This window comes from Ctenopharyngodon idella, chromosome 1, assembly GCF_019924925.1.
Source record: "Ctenopharyngodon idella isolate HZGC_01 chromosome 1, HZGC01, whole genome shotgun sequence".
In the NCBI taxonomy this organism is placed as follows: Eukaryota; Metazoa; Chordata; class Actinopteri; order Cypriniformes; family Xenocyprididae; genus Ctenopharyngodon; species Ctenopharyngodon idella.
The window spans coordinates 3,218,493-3,231,423 of record NC_067220.1 but is presented as its reverse complement, the minus strand read 5'-3'; the positions used below and the strand labels follow the sequence as shown (position 1 = coordinate 3,231,423).

The window sequence follows — 12,931 nt, the reverse complement described above, 5'->3', positions numbered from 1 at the left end:
ATACAATACTATTCCCCCATAAATATAAGAGAGCCCTACTGTGATATTCCCACCAAATATTTAAAGATATCAGGAGAGTTGTTGTTGATTTGCCTAGTAAATCATTACAAAATTATTATGATTATTATGGAATTATTTTACATTTTCTGTCCATGTAACCTAATCGCACAATATAAAACACACTTTGAAGTCTTGACATATTGTAATATCTATTACTATACATTTATGGGGTATACACAATGTGTTCAATCTTTGTAAATTAGACAAAATATTAAATTACTCTCTTTATAAGCAGCAACTGCAGAAAACAAAAGCTCTGCTCAGTCTGAGCAATCTAACGACGAACAAAGCAAACAACAAAAAATAAAAATGATTGTCATTATGTGGGATTTTGTTGGCTTTCCACACAATTATTAAATTAATATTTAATATTTCTAAAAACACTCTAAAACCAATACAAAACAATACATAAAAAGTGAGAACATTTATGTGTCATGACGTAAGCCTATATCGAGTGTATGTAAAGTATTGAGTGAATTAACAAAGCTTACACAACTTCATGCAAACATATATTTAATGTAATTGTAATTTAATGTAATAAATAATCTAAACAACACATTTCTAGATGTTGTAAAGCTTTTTGAAAATGTACTTACGTGAAAAACTCTCCTGCTTTTACAGCGTCCTTCCTTGTCGATAAAGGTGTGCATGTTTACTTTTCGTTTAACCTGTTCTTCCTGTTCCACCTGCTTTCACTTTAGAAGTCCCACTACTTCATAGAAACAAAAAATACATGTTCATATAATGCACACAAACATATACCTGACACAAACATCCTGTAGGGAGAACTCCTAAAGATCATTTTTAGCAAATCATAATGTATTTCATAACAATAAATAAACAGTTATGATTTAGAAAAAAATAGGAAAAAAACTGATCAGGGTAGAGTAGCATTATTAATTTTGTTGTTTACTAATACACAATGACAATAAATGTGTTCAATTCAATAAAATATTCTTTAACAAATTATTCAGAATGACTGAATTCAAAAAATGACCTCATATTTAGAGATCATCTGTAACAGATGTGATATAATGTGTTTTGCTCCTTTTGCTTTATTTTCATTATGTCAGAGTTGCTCTGATGGGCATAGACAGTACTGTAATAATGAATTTTCAGAATAGCTTTCATTTCACAGCTCTTATGTGTTTACAGTACGGATGTCTATTCCTGTTCCTGGAGGACCGGTGCCCTGCAGAGTTTAGCTTCAACCCCAGTTAAGCACACCTGAGCCAATTAATCAAGCTCTTCAGGAACTTCTAGGCTGGAATGTTAGAGCTGGTTGGAGCTAAATTATGTAGGACACTGGACCTCCAGGAGCAGGTTTGGACACTCCTGGTCTATAGTATGACAGACATAAAAACATCTCCCTCTCATGGTGCACATCATCATCACAGTCTGAGGTGACTTAATGACTGCTGATTTTACGTTAACATATTTCTCACAATCAGGGAAACGTGAAGTAACTGAACACACACTTTTTATGTAAAACTCAGTTTAACATAAAAAAAAACAACAGTGAATAATGAAATCGTCTCAGGTTACGTGTGTAACCGTGGTTCCCTGAGAGGGAACGAGACGCTGCGTCAAGCGCTTTGGGAACGCCTCTGCGTGAATGCGTCGTGAAGCACATGTGAAATCTGTCCAATGGCGTGACGGAACGTCATAGGCGGGTGACGTCATGACCAGGAAACTATAAAGCACACCCGAACCAAACAGAGTTAGCTTCTGAAAGTCGAAGTAAGTCGATACAGGCATGCAGGGAGTATGGCAACGGGACGCAGCGTCTCGTTCCCTCTCAGGGAACCACGGTTACACACGTAACCTGAGACGTTCCCTTTCAAGGGAACTCGCGCTGCGTCAAGCGCTTTGGGAACGAGATACCCACGCCGCCATAAGACCGAGTGCCTGTCTGTGTGAAACTGTTCAGCGCACACTAAGACACCAGCACCCTTGACCCCGGGGTAGAGGCCACATCTAGGTTATAAAACCTAACAAAAGTGTGCGGCGAGGACCAGCCGGCCGCATCACAAACTTCTTGGAGGGACACTCCAGACAACAGGGCCAAAGAGGCCGCCATACTCCGTGTAGAGTGAGCACGGACCTCAAGAGGAGAAGGAAGACCGGCAGACTCATACGCAAGTGAGATAGCCTCAACTATCCACTTGCTCAAGGTTTGCTTAGATGCGGGGTGCCCCCTACGTGGGGCCCCGAAACAGACGAACAACTGATCCGTCTTACGCCACAGGGCAGCTCTGTGGACGTAAGCATCCAAAGCCCGAACAGGGCACAGCAAATTAAGTTTTTCCTGGTCTGGATCCAGAAAAGGAGGAGGGCAAAAGGCCTGCAACATAATAGGGCCCGCCACATTAGTGGGGACCTTAGGGACATAACCTTCCCGAGGAAAGAGAAAGGCTTTTACCATGCCTGGCGCAAAGTCCAAGCAAGAGGGAGAGACCGAAAGGGCTTGTAGGTCACCAATTCTCTTTAACGAAGAGATAGCGAGGAGGAAAAGAGTCTTTAGAGTGAGGAATTTAACATGAACCTCTTCAATAGGCTCGAAAGGAGCAGTAGACAGGCCCTCCAACACTATAGCCAAGTCCCATGTGGGAACTCTCTGACGTGCCGCAGGCCTCAGCCTCAGAGTACCACGGAGGAAGCGAGTAACCCAAGGGTGTCTGCCCAGAGAAGCACCCTCCAAAGGAACATGGTAAGCCGCAACGGCCGCCACGTAGACCTTTAGCGTCGAAGGAGATAAACCAGAAGAAAATTTTTCTTGAAGAAACTCCAGAACTGTACCAACTGGGCAGTTAACAGGATCAACATTACGTTCTCTACACCAAGAAGAGAAAACATTCCATTTAAAGGAATACAGCTTCCTCGTGGAGGGAGCTCTGGAATGGAGCATAGTCTCCACTACTTCAGTAGAGAGACCGGAATCTAAGAGCTGTGCCCCCTCAGAGGCCACGCCCACAACTTCCACAACTCCGGGCGGGGGTGAAGAATTGAGCCCCCCGCCTGCGAAAGTAGGTCCCTCCTGACCGGAATCTCCAGAGGAGAGCCGTCGAGGAGGGACATAAGGTCCGAGAACCATACTCGGCCCGGCCAAAACGGGGCTACTAGGAGCAACTGGACCCCATCCTGGCGCACTCTCTCCAGAACTCCCGGAAGCAGAGCAATCGGGGGAAAGGCGTACAGACGCAGCCTCGGCCACGTCTGCACCATAGCGTCCAACCCCAGGGGGGCTGGATATGAGAGGGAGAAATAGAGAGGACATTGGGTCGTTTCCAGAGACGCAAACAAGTCCACATCCGCTTTCCCGAAGCGCTCCCAAAGGAGCTCCACCACCTCGGGGTGGAGTCTCCACTCCCCGGGCCTCGGCCCCTGCCTCGACAGGATGTCTGCTTCCTGATTCAGACGCCCTGGGATGTAAACTGCCCTGACTGACAGCAACCTCCCTTGGGCCCACAGGAGGATCTGGTGTGCCAACTTGCATAAGGGGCGCGACCGCAGACCCCCCTGATGGTTTATATATGAGACCACCGCTGTGTTGTCCGTGCGGACCAACACATGATGGCCCCTGAGATCTGGGAGGAAGTGTTTGAGTGCCAGGAACACAGCCATCATCTCTAACTGGTTTATGTGCCAGGAAAGATAATGACCCCTCCACAGACCCTGAGTCGAGCGACCACTCATGATCGCCCCCCAACCGGTGAGGGATGCATCCGTCGTTAGCATTACGCGACGACAAGGAGCCCCCAACACCGGGCCTTGGGAAAGAAACCAGGGTTTCTTCCACATGACACAAGCACGAAGGCATCGCCGCGTGACCTTGATCATGCGAAACGGATTTCCCCTCGGGGAAAACCCCCTGGTTTTGAGCCACCACTGCAACGGTCTCATGTACAGCAGGCCAAAAGGTATCACGTTGGACGCAGCTGCCATCAGACCTAACAGTCTCTGAAACTGTTTCACAGTGAGTGACTGACCCAGCTTCAGCTTGTTTACGGCTGTGAGAATGGCCTCTATGCGAGCTGGCGACAGACGAGCTTGCATTGACACTGAATCCCACACTACGCCTAGAAAAGAGGTTCTCTGAGCTGGAGAAAGCACACTCTTCTTTGCGTTTAGCCGTAACCCCAGACGCTTCATATGGGCGAGAACAGCATCTCGATGCTGAACCACCAACTCTTCTGACTGTGCTAGAATCAACCAGTCGTCTATGTAATTCAACACGCGGATGCCCTGGAGTCGCAGAGGAGCCAGAGCTGCATCCACGCATTTTGTGAAGGTGCGGGGAGATAAAGCTAGGCCGAAGGGAAGAACCCGATATTGGTACGCTTCGCCCCCGAAAGCGAACCTCAGGAACTTCCTGTGTTGAGGAAGGATGGATATATGAAAGTATGCGTCCTTCAGATCTATCGTGACAAACCAATCCTCGAACTTGATTTGTGACACGATCTGTTTCAGAGTTAGCATTCTGAACTTGAGCTTCTTTACAGAGCGGTTTAATAGGCGCAGATCTAGAATGGGACGCCACCCTCCATCCTTCTTTGGAACTATAAAGTACCGGCTGTAAAACCCTGACTCCCTGCTGGGAGAAGGAACCCTTTCTATGGCTTCTTTTCGCAAGAGAGTCTGTACTTCCTGTTCCATAACCAGAGCCTGCTCGGGGCTCACCTCGGTGAACAAAACCCCGTTGAACCTGGGCGGTCGCAACCCGAACTGAATTCTGTACCCAAATTCTACTGTGCGCAGGACCCATTGAGATACGTTTGACAGAAGTTTCCACGCTGCCAATGAATCTACTAAGGGAATCAGTCTCTCGAGACTGACCTCTGGTGTTAGATGGGTGACCAGCCCGGTGCCCTGAAGCGGCGAACCGGCAGGGAGCAACTGAACTGGCCACTTTTGGTCCCTCCTTGGAGGGAGCGAACATCCCAGCGCCACTACGTTGCCGGGTGGACGCTGAGATAAGCGTTCGCTGGGAGCTGCTGCGCCCTGAAGCACGCGAGGTGGCAGGGTTGGCAGAACGGCCCCCTGAGGGCACCGAGGGGGGCCGGGCACCGTGTACTGAGGTGGACACCGACCCGCCTCGGAGGGGACTGCCCTCAGAAGCCTGACACCACTGGCGTCAGGACTTCTTTCCCGAAGCCCTCCGCTGGATAATAACGGTCCTAAGATCCGCCTTTCCTTTGGATGGCTTCGGTTGTGAGCGCTGCCCCGACCCCCAGTCCCTCTGCGGGGGGGCACGGGAAGCAACGCTCACTTTTTGTTGCGCCCTGTGGGAGGAGCTCGTACTCGGCTGGGACTGCTCCTTATGACTAGCAGCCCCAGAGACCTGAGATCGGCGGGGAAGAAATTTAGAGAAAGCCGCCGCCTGTTTCTTAGCTTCCTGGAACCTCTCGACGACTGTGTTGACTGAGTCGCCGAAGAGGCCAGGCGGCGTGATAGGAGAGTCAAGTAGAAAAGATCTATCTCGTTCCTTCATGTCAGCGAGGTTGAGCCAAAGGTGTCTCTCCGTGGCCACCAGGGCTGCCATAGACCGCCCAATAGATCTGGCGGTCTCCTTGGTGGCACGGAGAGAGAGATCTGTAGCTTTCCTTAGCTCAGAAAACGCCTCGCGACTGACTTCCCCACCCTCATCAAGGTCTTTAAGCAGGTCGGCTTGATAGGCTTGAAGGACGGCCATAGTGTGTAAACATGCCGCCGCCTGACCTGCTGCCGAGTACGCTTTACCCACTAAAGCAGAAGATGTACGTAAAGGCTTAGTGGGTAACTTCGGGGCTTTGAGAGAGGCTGCCGACTCGGGGGAGAGATAGCTCGCGAGCGTCTCTTCCACCCGCGGCATCTCCCCATAACCATGCCTTTTTAGTCCTAAGATGTTACTATAATTAGATGTTTGTGGACTATAGACCCGGAAGGACGCGGGTCTGTTCCACGACCTCGACACCTCGGTGTGGAGGTCGGGAAAAAAAGGCAAGCCCCGGCGTGGAGGTTGTGCGCGAGACGGGAGAAAGCGCTCGTCTAATAAACTGGCCTGACGGGCTTCCTGTTTCTCGGTCGGCCAGCTTATGTTTAATCTGGCCACCGCTCTAGTAACAACCTCCACTAGCTCCTCATATGCTTGTGACTGTGGTGGCGACTCATCACACTGATCGATGCTGACAACGTCTAATTCCTCAGAACTAGAGCACTGCAACATCGGCGCTTCACCAGGGGCAGAAGAAACCGCAGAGCGTGCTTCTAGCTCCTGAAATGAAGCGCTGGATCCTGCAGGTAAAGGCAGAGAAAGGGCGGGGCCCGTCTCTAACCCCTCTGCAAGATCCATTTGCGAACCCCACGACGCGAGCCTTCGCTGTGCCTCGGCAGCAGCGGGACCCGAGCCGCGGGGAGCGCGAGCCGAACCGCTTTCCTCGAAAAGCGCCCGGCGGGAGCGGAGCGTCTTCATAGACATCAGCTCGCAATGCTCACAGCCAGCTCCCTCGAGAGCTGACTGGGCATGCTCCACTCCCAAGCAAACAACACAAAGCTCGTGTGCATCTCCCGCCGGAATGTAGCGAGGACAAGGAGACGCACACGGCCTGAATTGCTGCACTTGTGTCGCCATAATAGTGTCTTAGATATGTGTGCTTGAATAACGTGAGAGACAAACAACAATAAATAAGACAGACAGTTTCACAGAAAGCGCTTACTGAAGACACAGAAGCTAACTCTGTTTGGTTCGGGTGTGCTTTATAGTTTCCTGGTCATGACGTCACCCGCCTATGACGTTCCGTCACGCCATTGGACAGATTTCACATGTGCTTCACGACGCATTCACGCAGAGGCGTTCCCAAAGCGCTTGACGCAGCGCGAGTTCCCTTGAAAGGGAAATACAATTCCATCATATACCTTTAATAGTTTAAATAAGGGTTTATTTGTTGTTAATCCCAGAGTCTTCTGTAACCACCTACATCATCTATTGGCCTTTGAGCTACTAATTGCTTGGTTGGTTGGTTGTGTTGCAAATGCAAGGCTGATTAGACAGAGAGGTATTTTTGTTATTGAAGCTTTTTTAACATGGTTCCATTAAAAAATGAATGAAAAAAAAATGAATGTTTATCTGTTCAGTCTCTGTCCAGAAGGGGGAGCTACATGATCATCACAGGTGAAAGAGAAACTTCCATTACCATTTTTTTTTTTTTAGTTTAAGTTAAAGTTAGAACTTACAGCGTTGACATTCATATTGTCTTCATTCATTTATTCATATAATATTGTGTTCAGTTGTGGTCCTGTTCTATATGAAGCTGCACTGGAACAATACGTAGGCTACCAACAAATAGATTGAAGTGCATCTTAATTAAAAGTTCATTAATTTATTGAGCAAACTGACAGTACATAATGAACTGTGTCTCTTTATAAGATATAAAGAAAATGGTACAGATTTACAGTAAACACTGCAGGGAGAGGAACCAGTTAATTTTTTTTTTCCCTTAGGACAAAATGAGGATCAGAGAAGATGAAAATGGTTTCTTTCCACAAACCACAGTTAATTATGGTCCACCTGCCTCCTGTCCCAGTCAACACAGCCGTGTGGGGCCCAGATGTGTTCCACCTGGGCTGTCTAACTGGGGCCCAGCCAGTTTTGTCTGCAGTTTCCATGAAGGCCCCACATGGGTTAGCCCAGATTAAATGAACACTGCTCAGTGTGTGACTATTTGTTGATGATACAGATGTAATCATCATGTAGTGGCATTGTTTGCACTCATGACAGTCATTGATTATTGAAACCCTGTGACTCTACAGAATGAAATCCAGCAGTATTTTAGTCAGATAAACTGAATGACTTTTAAAATGTGTACAAAAGTTTCATGCTCCTGTTCAAAACACATTGTACACTGAACACTCTTAAACTCCTGCGAAGTTTAGTCACACACAGACATCAAGAATCAGTGTATGAATCTCAATGACGTGAGATTCTGGGTGCATCATACACTGTCTAAAAGCAAAAATGTAAAGTTGCCTTCACACAGCAACAGAATACATTTGTCAGTCCAGTATTTGAGTCCTTAATATGATTATATTCATTCACAGTTTGGTTATTTACGGGCATGACAACCGCATTCTATAACCAAACTCACACCAGTAAATTTTCAGGACTCACAACCCCATTCTTGGAAAACCTGTGCTGTGTGAACTGAACCAGAATGGACAACTATCTGTCTGTCACTCATAGTGTGAGAGATCAGTTCTGCACTGCACAAACCCGTGTCTACCATGTGTTGTGGGTTTTCATGTGTGGTTTCAACTGTGGTTTTAACTTACAGCGAAGGAGATATGAGCTGTGTTGTCTGAAGTTTTTACATCCAGTCGCTGTTTTCCAGCTTCTCCCATCAGTTTTTTGTTCTGCATGTTTTTTGTTCTCTCAAATGCTCCACTCTCCACCCAGATATATAAGTTGTTGTCGCTTTATAAAGATTTGACGAATGAACTTGCGGCTCCATTGGACTCTTGTCATGTCAACAGTGAAAAGACTTTTCAGTTTAATAGACATCGCCATCTTTGATATCTAGGCTGTCACATCTGTCGCTATGTTTACTGGTAAGAGAATATGGCTTGCCTCCCGTTGCATGTTTATGTAACTTTTTAATAGTGAAACTATTATACTGATAGTCAACAAATCTCAAAATAAAAATAAATCTTAAACTAAAGTCTCAAAAACTTGTTTATTTAATATGTACAAACAAAAAGACAACAGCATGCCAAAGTACAATAGTAAGACTTAAACTTTGGTTATACATTGTTAACATTACTACTTTTTATTTCTGAGTAATAATTAGTATGACAATGCAATGTTTCAAAATCCTTCACTGGACTTTCCTGAGCTGTAACAACTAAAACAGCAGACAGAGAAAAAAAAACACTCTTTCACTAGTTCACACTTACATATAATTAGATAAGGTAATGAATATGCATATTTGGCGTGCTGTTCAGGGAGAGGGCTCAGATCTCGAAATTTGGCCCAAACCCAGAAGACTCCCCCCATCCCTGGCTGGGATAGGAATAATTGAGAGTGAGGAGTTGGGTGGAGGAAGGATGCTGGAAAAATCTGTAGTGGAACTGAGGTGAGTCTGCTCTCTATATATGCCTCCTCTGGCACTGATTGGTTAGATTATCTGAAGGTGCTCCTCCTGAACTTTGTTAATAAATGACAGATGACAGATGACCAATGACAGACCGGACGTGTTTGGGGAAACCTGTTCAAGAGCAATCACTACTTATGAAAATACCATATGACACCTCTGTAGGAACAGAAATTACATTTCACCATTTAGCTGTGTGAGTTGTTTAATGCAAGAAAGTTTGTGAATGTTTGAAAAAGAGACTGTTTGTGATGGTTCAGATATTCCTCAAAGACACTGAGGCATCATAAACCCTAAATCCAGCATAGAGGGGTTCAGTGAATGTGGTGTTGTATGTGTGTAAGTGTGTGAGTGTGTGTTTGTCAGAGACGCTGTAGAAGGACAGAGTGCCGGCCGACCAGTCCAGATACACTCCTACTCTATTAGAGGAAGGTGAAGGAGCAATTAAATCAGTTCTGTCATTATTGTGACAAACAATGTAACTGTTATCAGAGCAGAAGAGACTCCAGGATTTGTCATTCCATCCAAACACGCAGTCACTCACTCCTTTCCTGCTGATTCCTTTATATGTCACAGCTAATCCAGTAACTCTCCCGCTCCATTCAGCCTCCCAGTAACAGCGTCCAGCCAGACTCTCTCGGCAAAGAACCTGAGGGTATGTATCAAACCTCTCTGGATGATCAGGATACGACTGCTGCTCTTTCATATGTGTCACCTTCCTGTTCTCCTCAGACAGCATGAGTTGATTGTTGACTGTGTTTGGATCCAGTGTGAGATCACAGGCATCTGAACACAAGAAGAGAGTGATTAAACATGGTTTTAGAGCTGTGTGTGTGTGTGTGTGTGTGTGTGTGTGTGTGTGTGTAAGAGGGAAAAGACATACATTTTCTTAGTCCTGGTGTAATTCTGAAATGTTCTCCATGATCCAAACTAGAAAAAGGCAAATATAAAGACAAAAAATATATAAATGTTTGATCATGAAAGTGAAAGTGACAGTGAAAGTGAAAGTGATGTGATTTGTAGCCAAGTGTGGTGTCCCATACTCAGAATTTGTGCTCTGCGTTTCACCCATCCAAGTGCATACACACAGCAGTGTGTGTTACAAGTTACAAGTCCCACTCTCTAACCATTAGGCCACAAAGTGTGCAAGAAGCAGCTGAAATATCAGTGAGCACTTTACCAAAATGAGGCACTCAAAAAGTGAAAATGGGAGCCAAGTTCAGAAGTCTTGAAAAATTGTACAAGTGAAATCCAACAGTAAACCCAATTTACTATTTATTTTAACTGTTAAAACATTGTTAATGATGATTTACCTATACCTGTGTGTGTATACTAGGGATGCAACAATACAGTTAGCCCACAATTCAATATATACCTCAGTTTTTTTTAACCACGATTTTCTGATGGCTTGGCACATCAGAGTGATTTTTTTCTTATTCAGCATTTCCATTTTAATATTTTAAAGTTGTCTCTTACATTAGTAATGCACTATGAATTAACATGAATGATCAGGGTATAATTATATTTTTATTTATATTTGTTATTATAATTATATTAGTATTATTTATATTTAAAACTAACAATAAACATTTTGCCAATTTTTTTAATTCAAAAGTAAACAATGTAAGAGAGTTAAAATTCTCTTTTGCTGCTCAAACTGTGTATAGAACAGTTTTTAATAATATTTTTTGCTTCTTTTGTATTTTGCATTTACTTGTACTTTTACTTTCAGTACATTTAATATAAAAAAATACTATTCATACGTAAGTACAACAAATATCATGTACTTTAAAACTTTTACTCAAGTAATATTATTTAACTTTACTTAACTTGTTATTTTCTGGTAAGATAGCTATACTTTTACTCAAGTATGGCTTTCAAGTACTTTATCCACCACTGTCGTCGCGTTGTACAGTATATTGGGATGGAGGCACCATAACTGCAAATGATAGAATGTGTACTGTAGCACAATACTACGATATTTCTTCAAAAGCAGTTTGTGGAGACCTTTTAATCATCCACAATCAAAAATGGTGATATTGCACACCCCTACCCACACCACAGATTTGAAAGATGATGGTGCTTCCTTGTACTGCAGCCTCACTTCACCACTCACCTGTAAAGTGTGAAATCTGACTCCAGCATTGCAATTGTGGTTAAGCACCCCCTAACTTTAGTGCATAGTGTTTGGAATTTCCTCATCTCAGTTCATAAATGCACAGGCAAACACAGAGACAATTCAGAGAGAAATAAAATGCATGGAAATTATTTAAATGCAAAACCGAAAAACTTGTATTGAATCGTGGATGTCGTTCCAAATTGTTCAATATTATATTGAGAATTGTGGCATCCTTAGTGTATACAGTACTGTTTAAAAGTTTTTACAGCACATTAGATGCTTCACTATAACACTTGTTTTAAGATGGTTATTTATATCTGTTGATTTAGTGAGTCAGTGGGAAATATCAGTTCAGCTGAAATATCAGTTGAAATTTTTGTCTCAACAAGGAGTCCCACAATGGACAGTATGACCTGCGCAGAGATCTAGGGCTGTATTTACAAAACATGTTATCTTACCACTAAGAGTTCTCTAAATCGCAGTAAAAGTTCTGAGTTAAGAGTTTTCTTTTACAAAGCTGCTGAGACAAACTTTTACTAAGGAATAGAGAGAAGTCTTAAGCTAAGAGTAAGGCAGGGTTGAGTCCATTGCTATGGATGATGTCATCACGCTTACTAACTATGCCCACAGTGACTGACTGATGGGAGAGGAGTCTCAGTCAAAGATTTAATCATAGAAATTTTGTAGAATGGTGTATCATGTTGCCATATTCAAATAAAGTTTTTTTGTTTTTGTTTTTTTTTAAATGTAGGCTAAGTGTCACTAATTAAACAAGTATATGTTCAGCTAATTGTCAGCTTCTTACATGTCTGCATCTTGAGAGATTGCAGAATTGGATCACTGCTTCTCAAAACTGTCCCAGAGATGCCCCACCACTGCATATTTTGATACACCTGATTCAACTCACCAGCTCATTGGTAGAGGCTGCAAGATTTGAATTGGGGGTGTCCGATGAAGGAGACATTCAAAAAGTGCAGTGGTGTGGTCCACAGAACAGATTTGAGAAACTCTGACTTAAATGTCTCAACTGAGATTAATACTATTAGTGATCTTGAGTAAACCCCAGTTACTGCCCCACATACTTGAGTATCTGCAGTTTATAATTTGGATGGTTGAGTTTGTCAGAGAGCAGCTGGACTCCTGAATCTCCTGGGTGATTGTAGCTCAGATCCAACTCTCTCAGGTGTGAGGGGTTTGAACTCAGAGCTGAAGACACATAACCACAGCCTTTCTCTGTCACCATACAGCCAGACAACCTACAGAGAGGGGTATCATTAGACTGATCAGCTACAGACACACATCAACAGTCAGATAATCTACAGACACACATCACCATTATGACCGGCTGACTGTATGTTATCCCTTATACTTAAGCACCTCAGTATCTCCAGCTGACAGTTTGGACTCTTCAGTCCATCAGAGAGCAGCTTCACTCCCGAATCCTGCAGGTCATTGTTACTCAGGTCCAGCTCTCTCAGGACAGAGTTTGAGGATTGTAGAGCTGATGAAACAATTTCACAGGACTGACCAGTGAGATTACAGCCAGCAAGGCTGAAACAGAGCAGAATAAGAGAATAAGCAAAATATTCTCAAGATGTATTAGTAAGCATTACAAAAACCATAATTC

General features: G+C 44.2%; 1 protein-coding gene and 1 long non-coding RNA gene across 11 annotated transcripts in view; one reads left to right on the top strand and one right to left on the bottom strand.

Annotated features, from left to right (window-relative positions):
• Nucleotides 1–12,931, top strand: part of LOC127508743 (uncharacterized) — a 54,504-nt gene that overhangs the window by 29,259 nt on the left and 12,314 nt on the right. The gene's annotated exons all lie outside the window — the stretch shown is intronic.
• The window catches only part of LOC127502457 (NACHT, LRR and PYD domains-containing protein 12-like), a 41,745-nt gene continuing 37,568 nt past the window's right edge, over nt 8,755–12,931 (bottom strand). For 5 of the 10 annotated variants that reach the window (XM_051876128.1, XM_051876218.1, XM_051875872.1 and 2 more), the window contains one exon: nt 8,755–9,971. In XM_051876128.1, the coding sequence (XP_051732088.1) occupies nt 9,442–9,971 (530 nt within the window). In that variant the 3' untranslated portion in view covers nt 8,755–9,441. Of the gene's footprint in view, nt 9,972–10,068; nt 10,116–12,386; nt 12,561–12,681; nt 12,856–12,931 lie in introns of those variants that run through there. The other 5 variants (XM_051876043.1, XM_051875773.1, XM_051875960.1 and 2 more) reach the window with 3 other exon arrangements.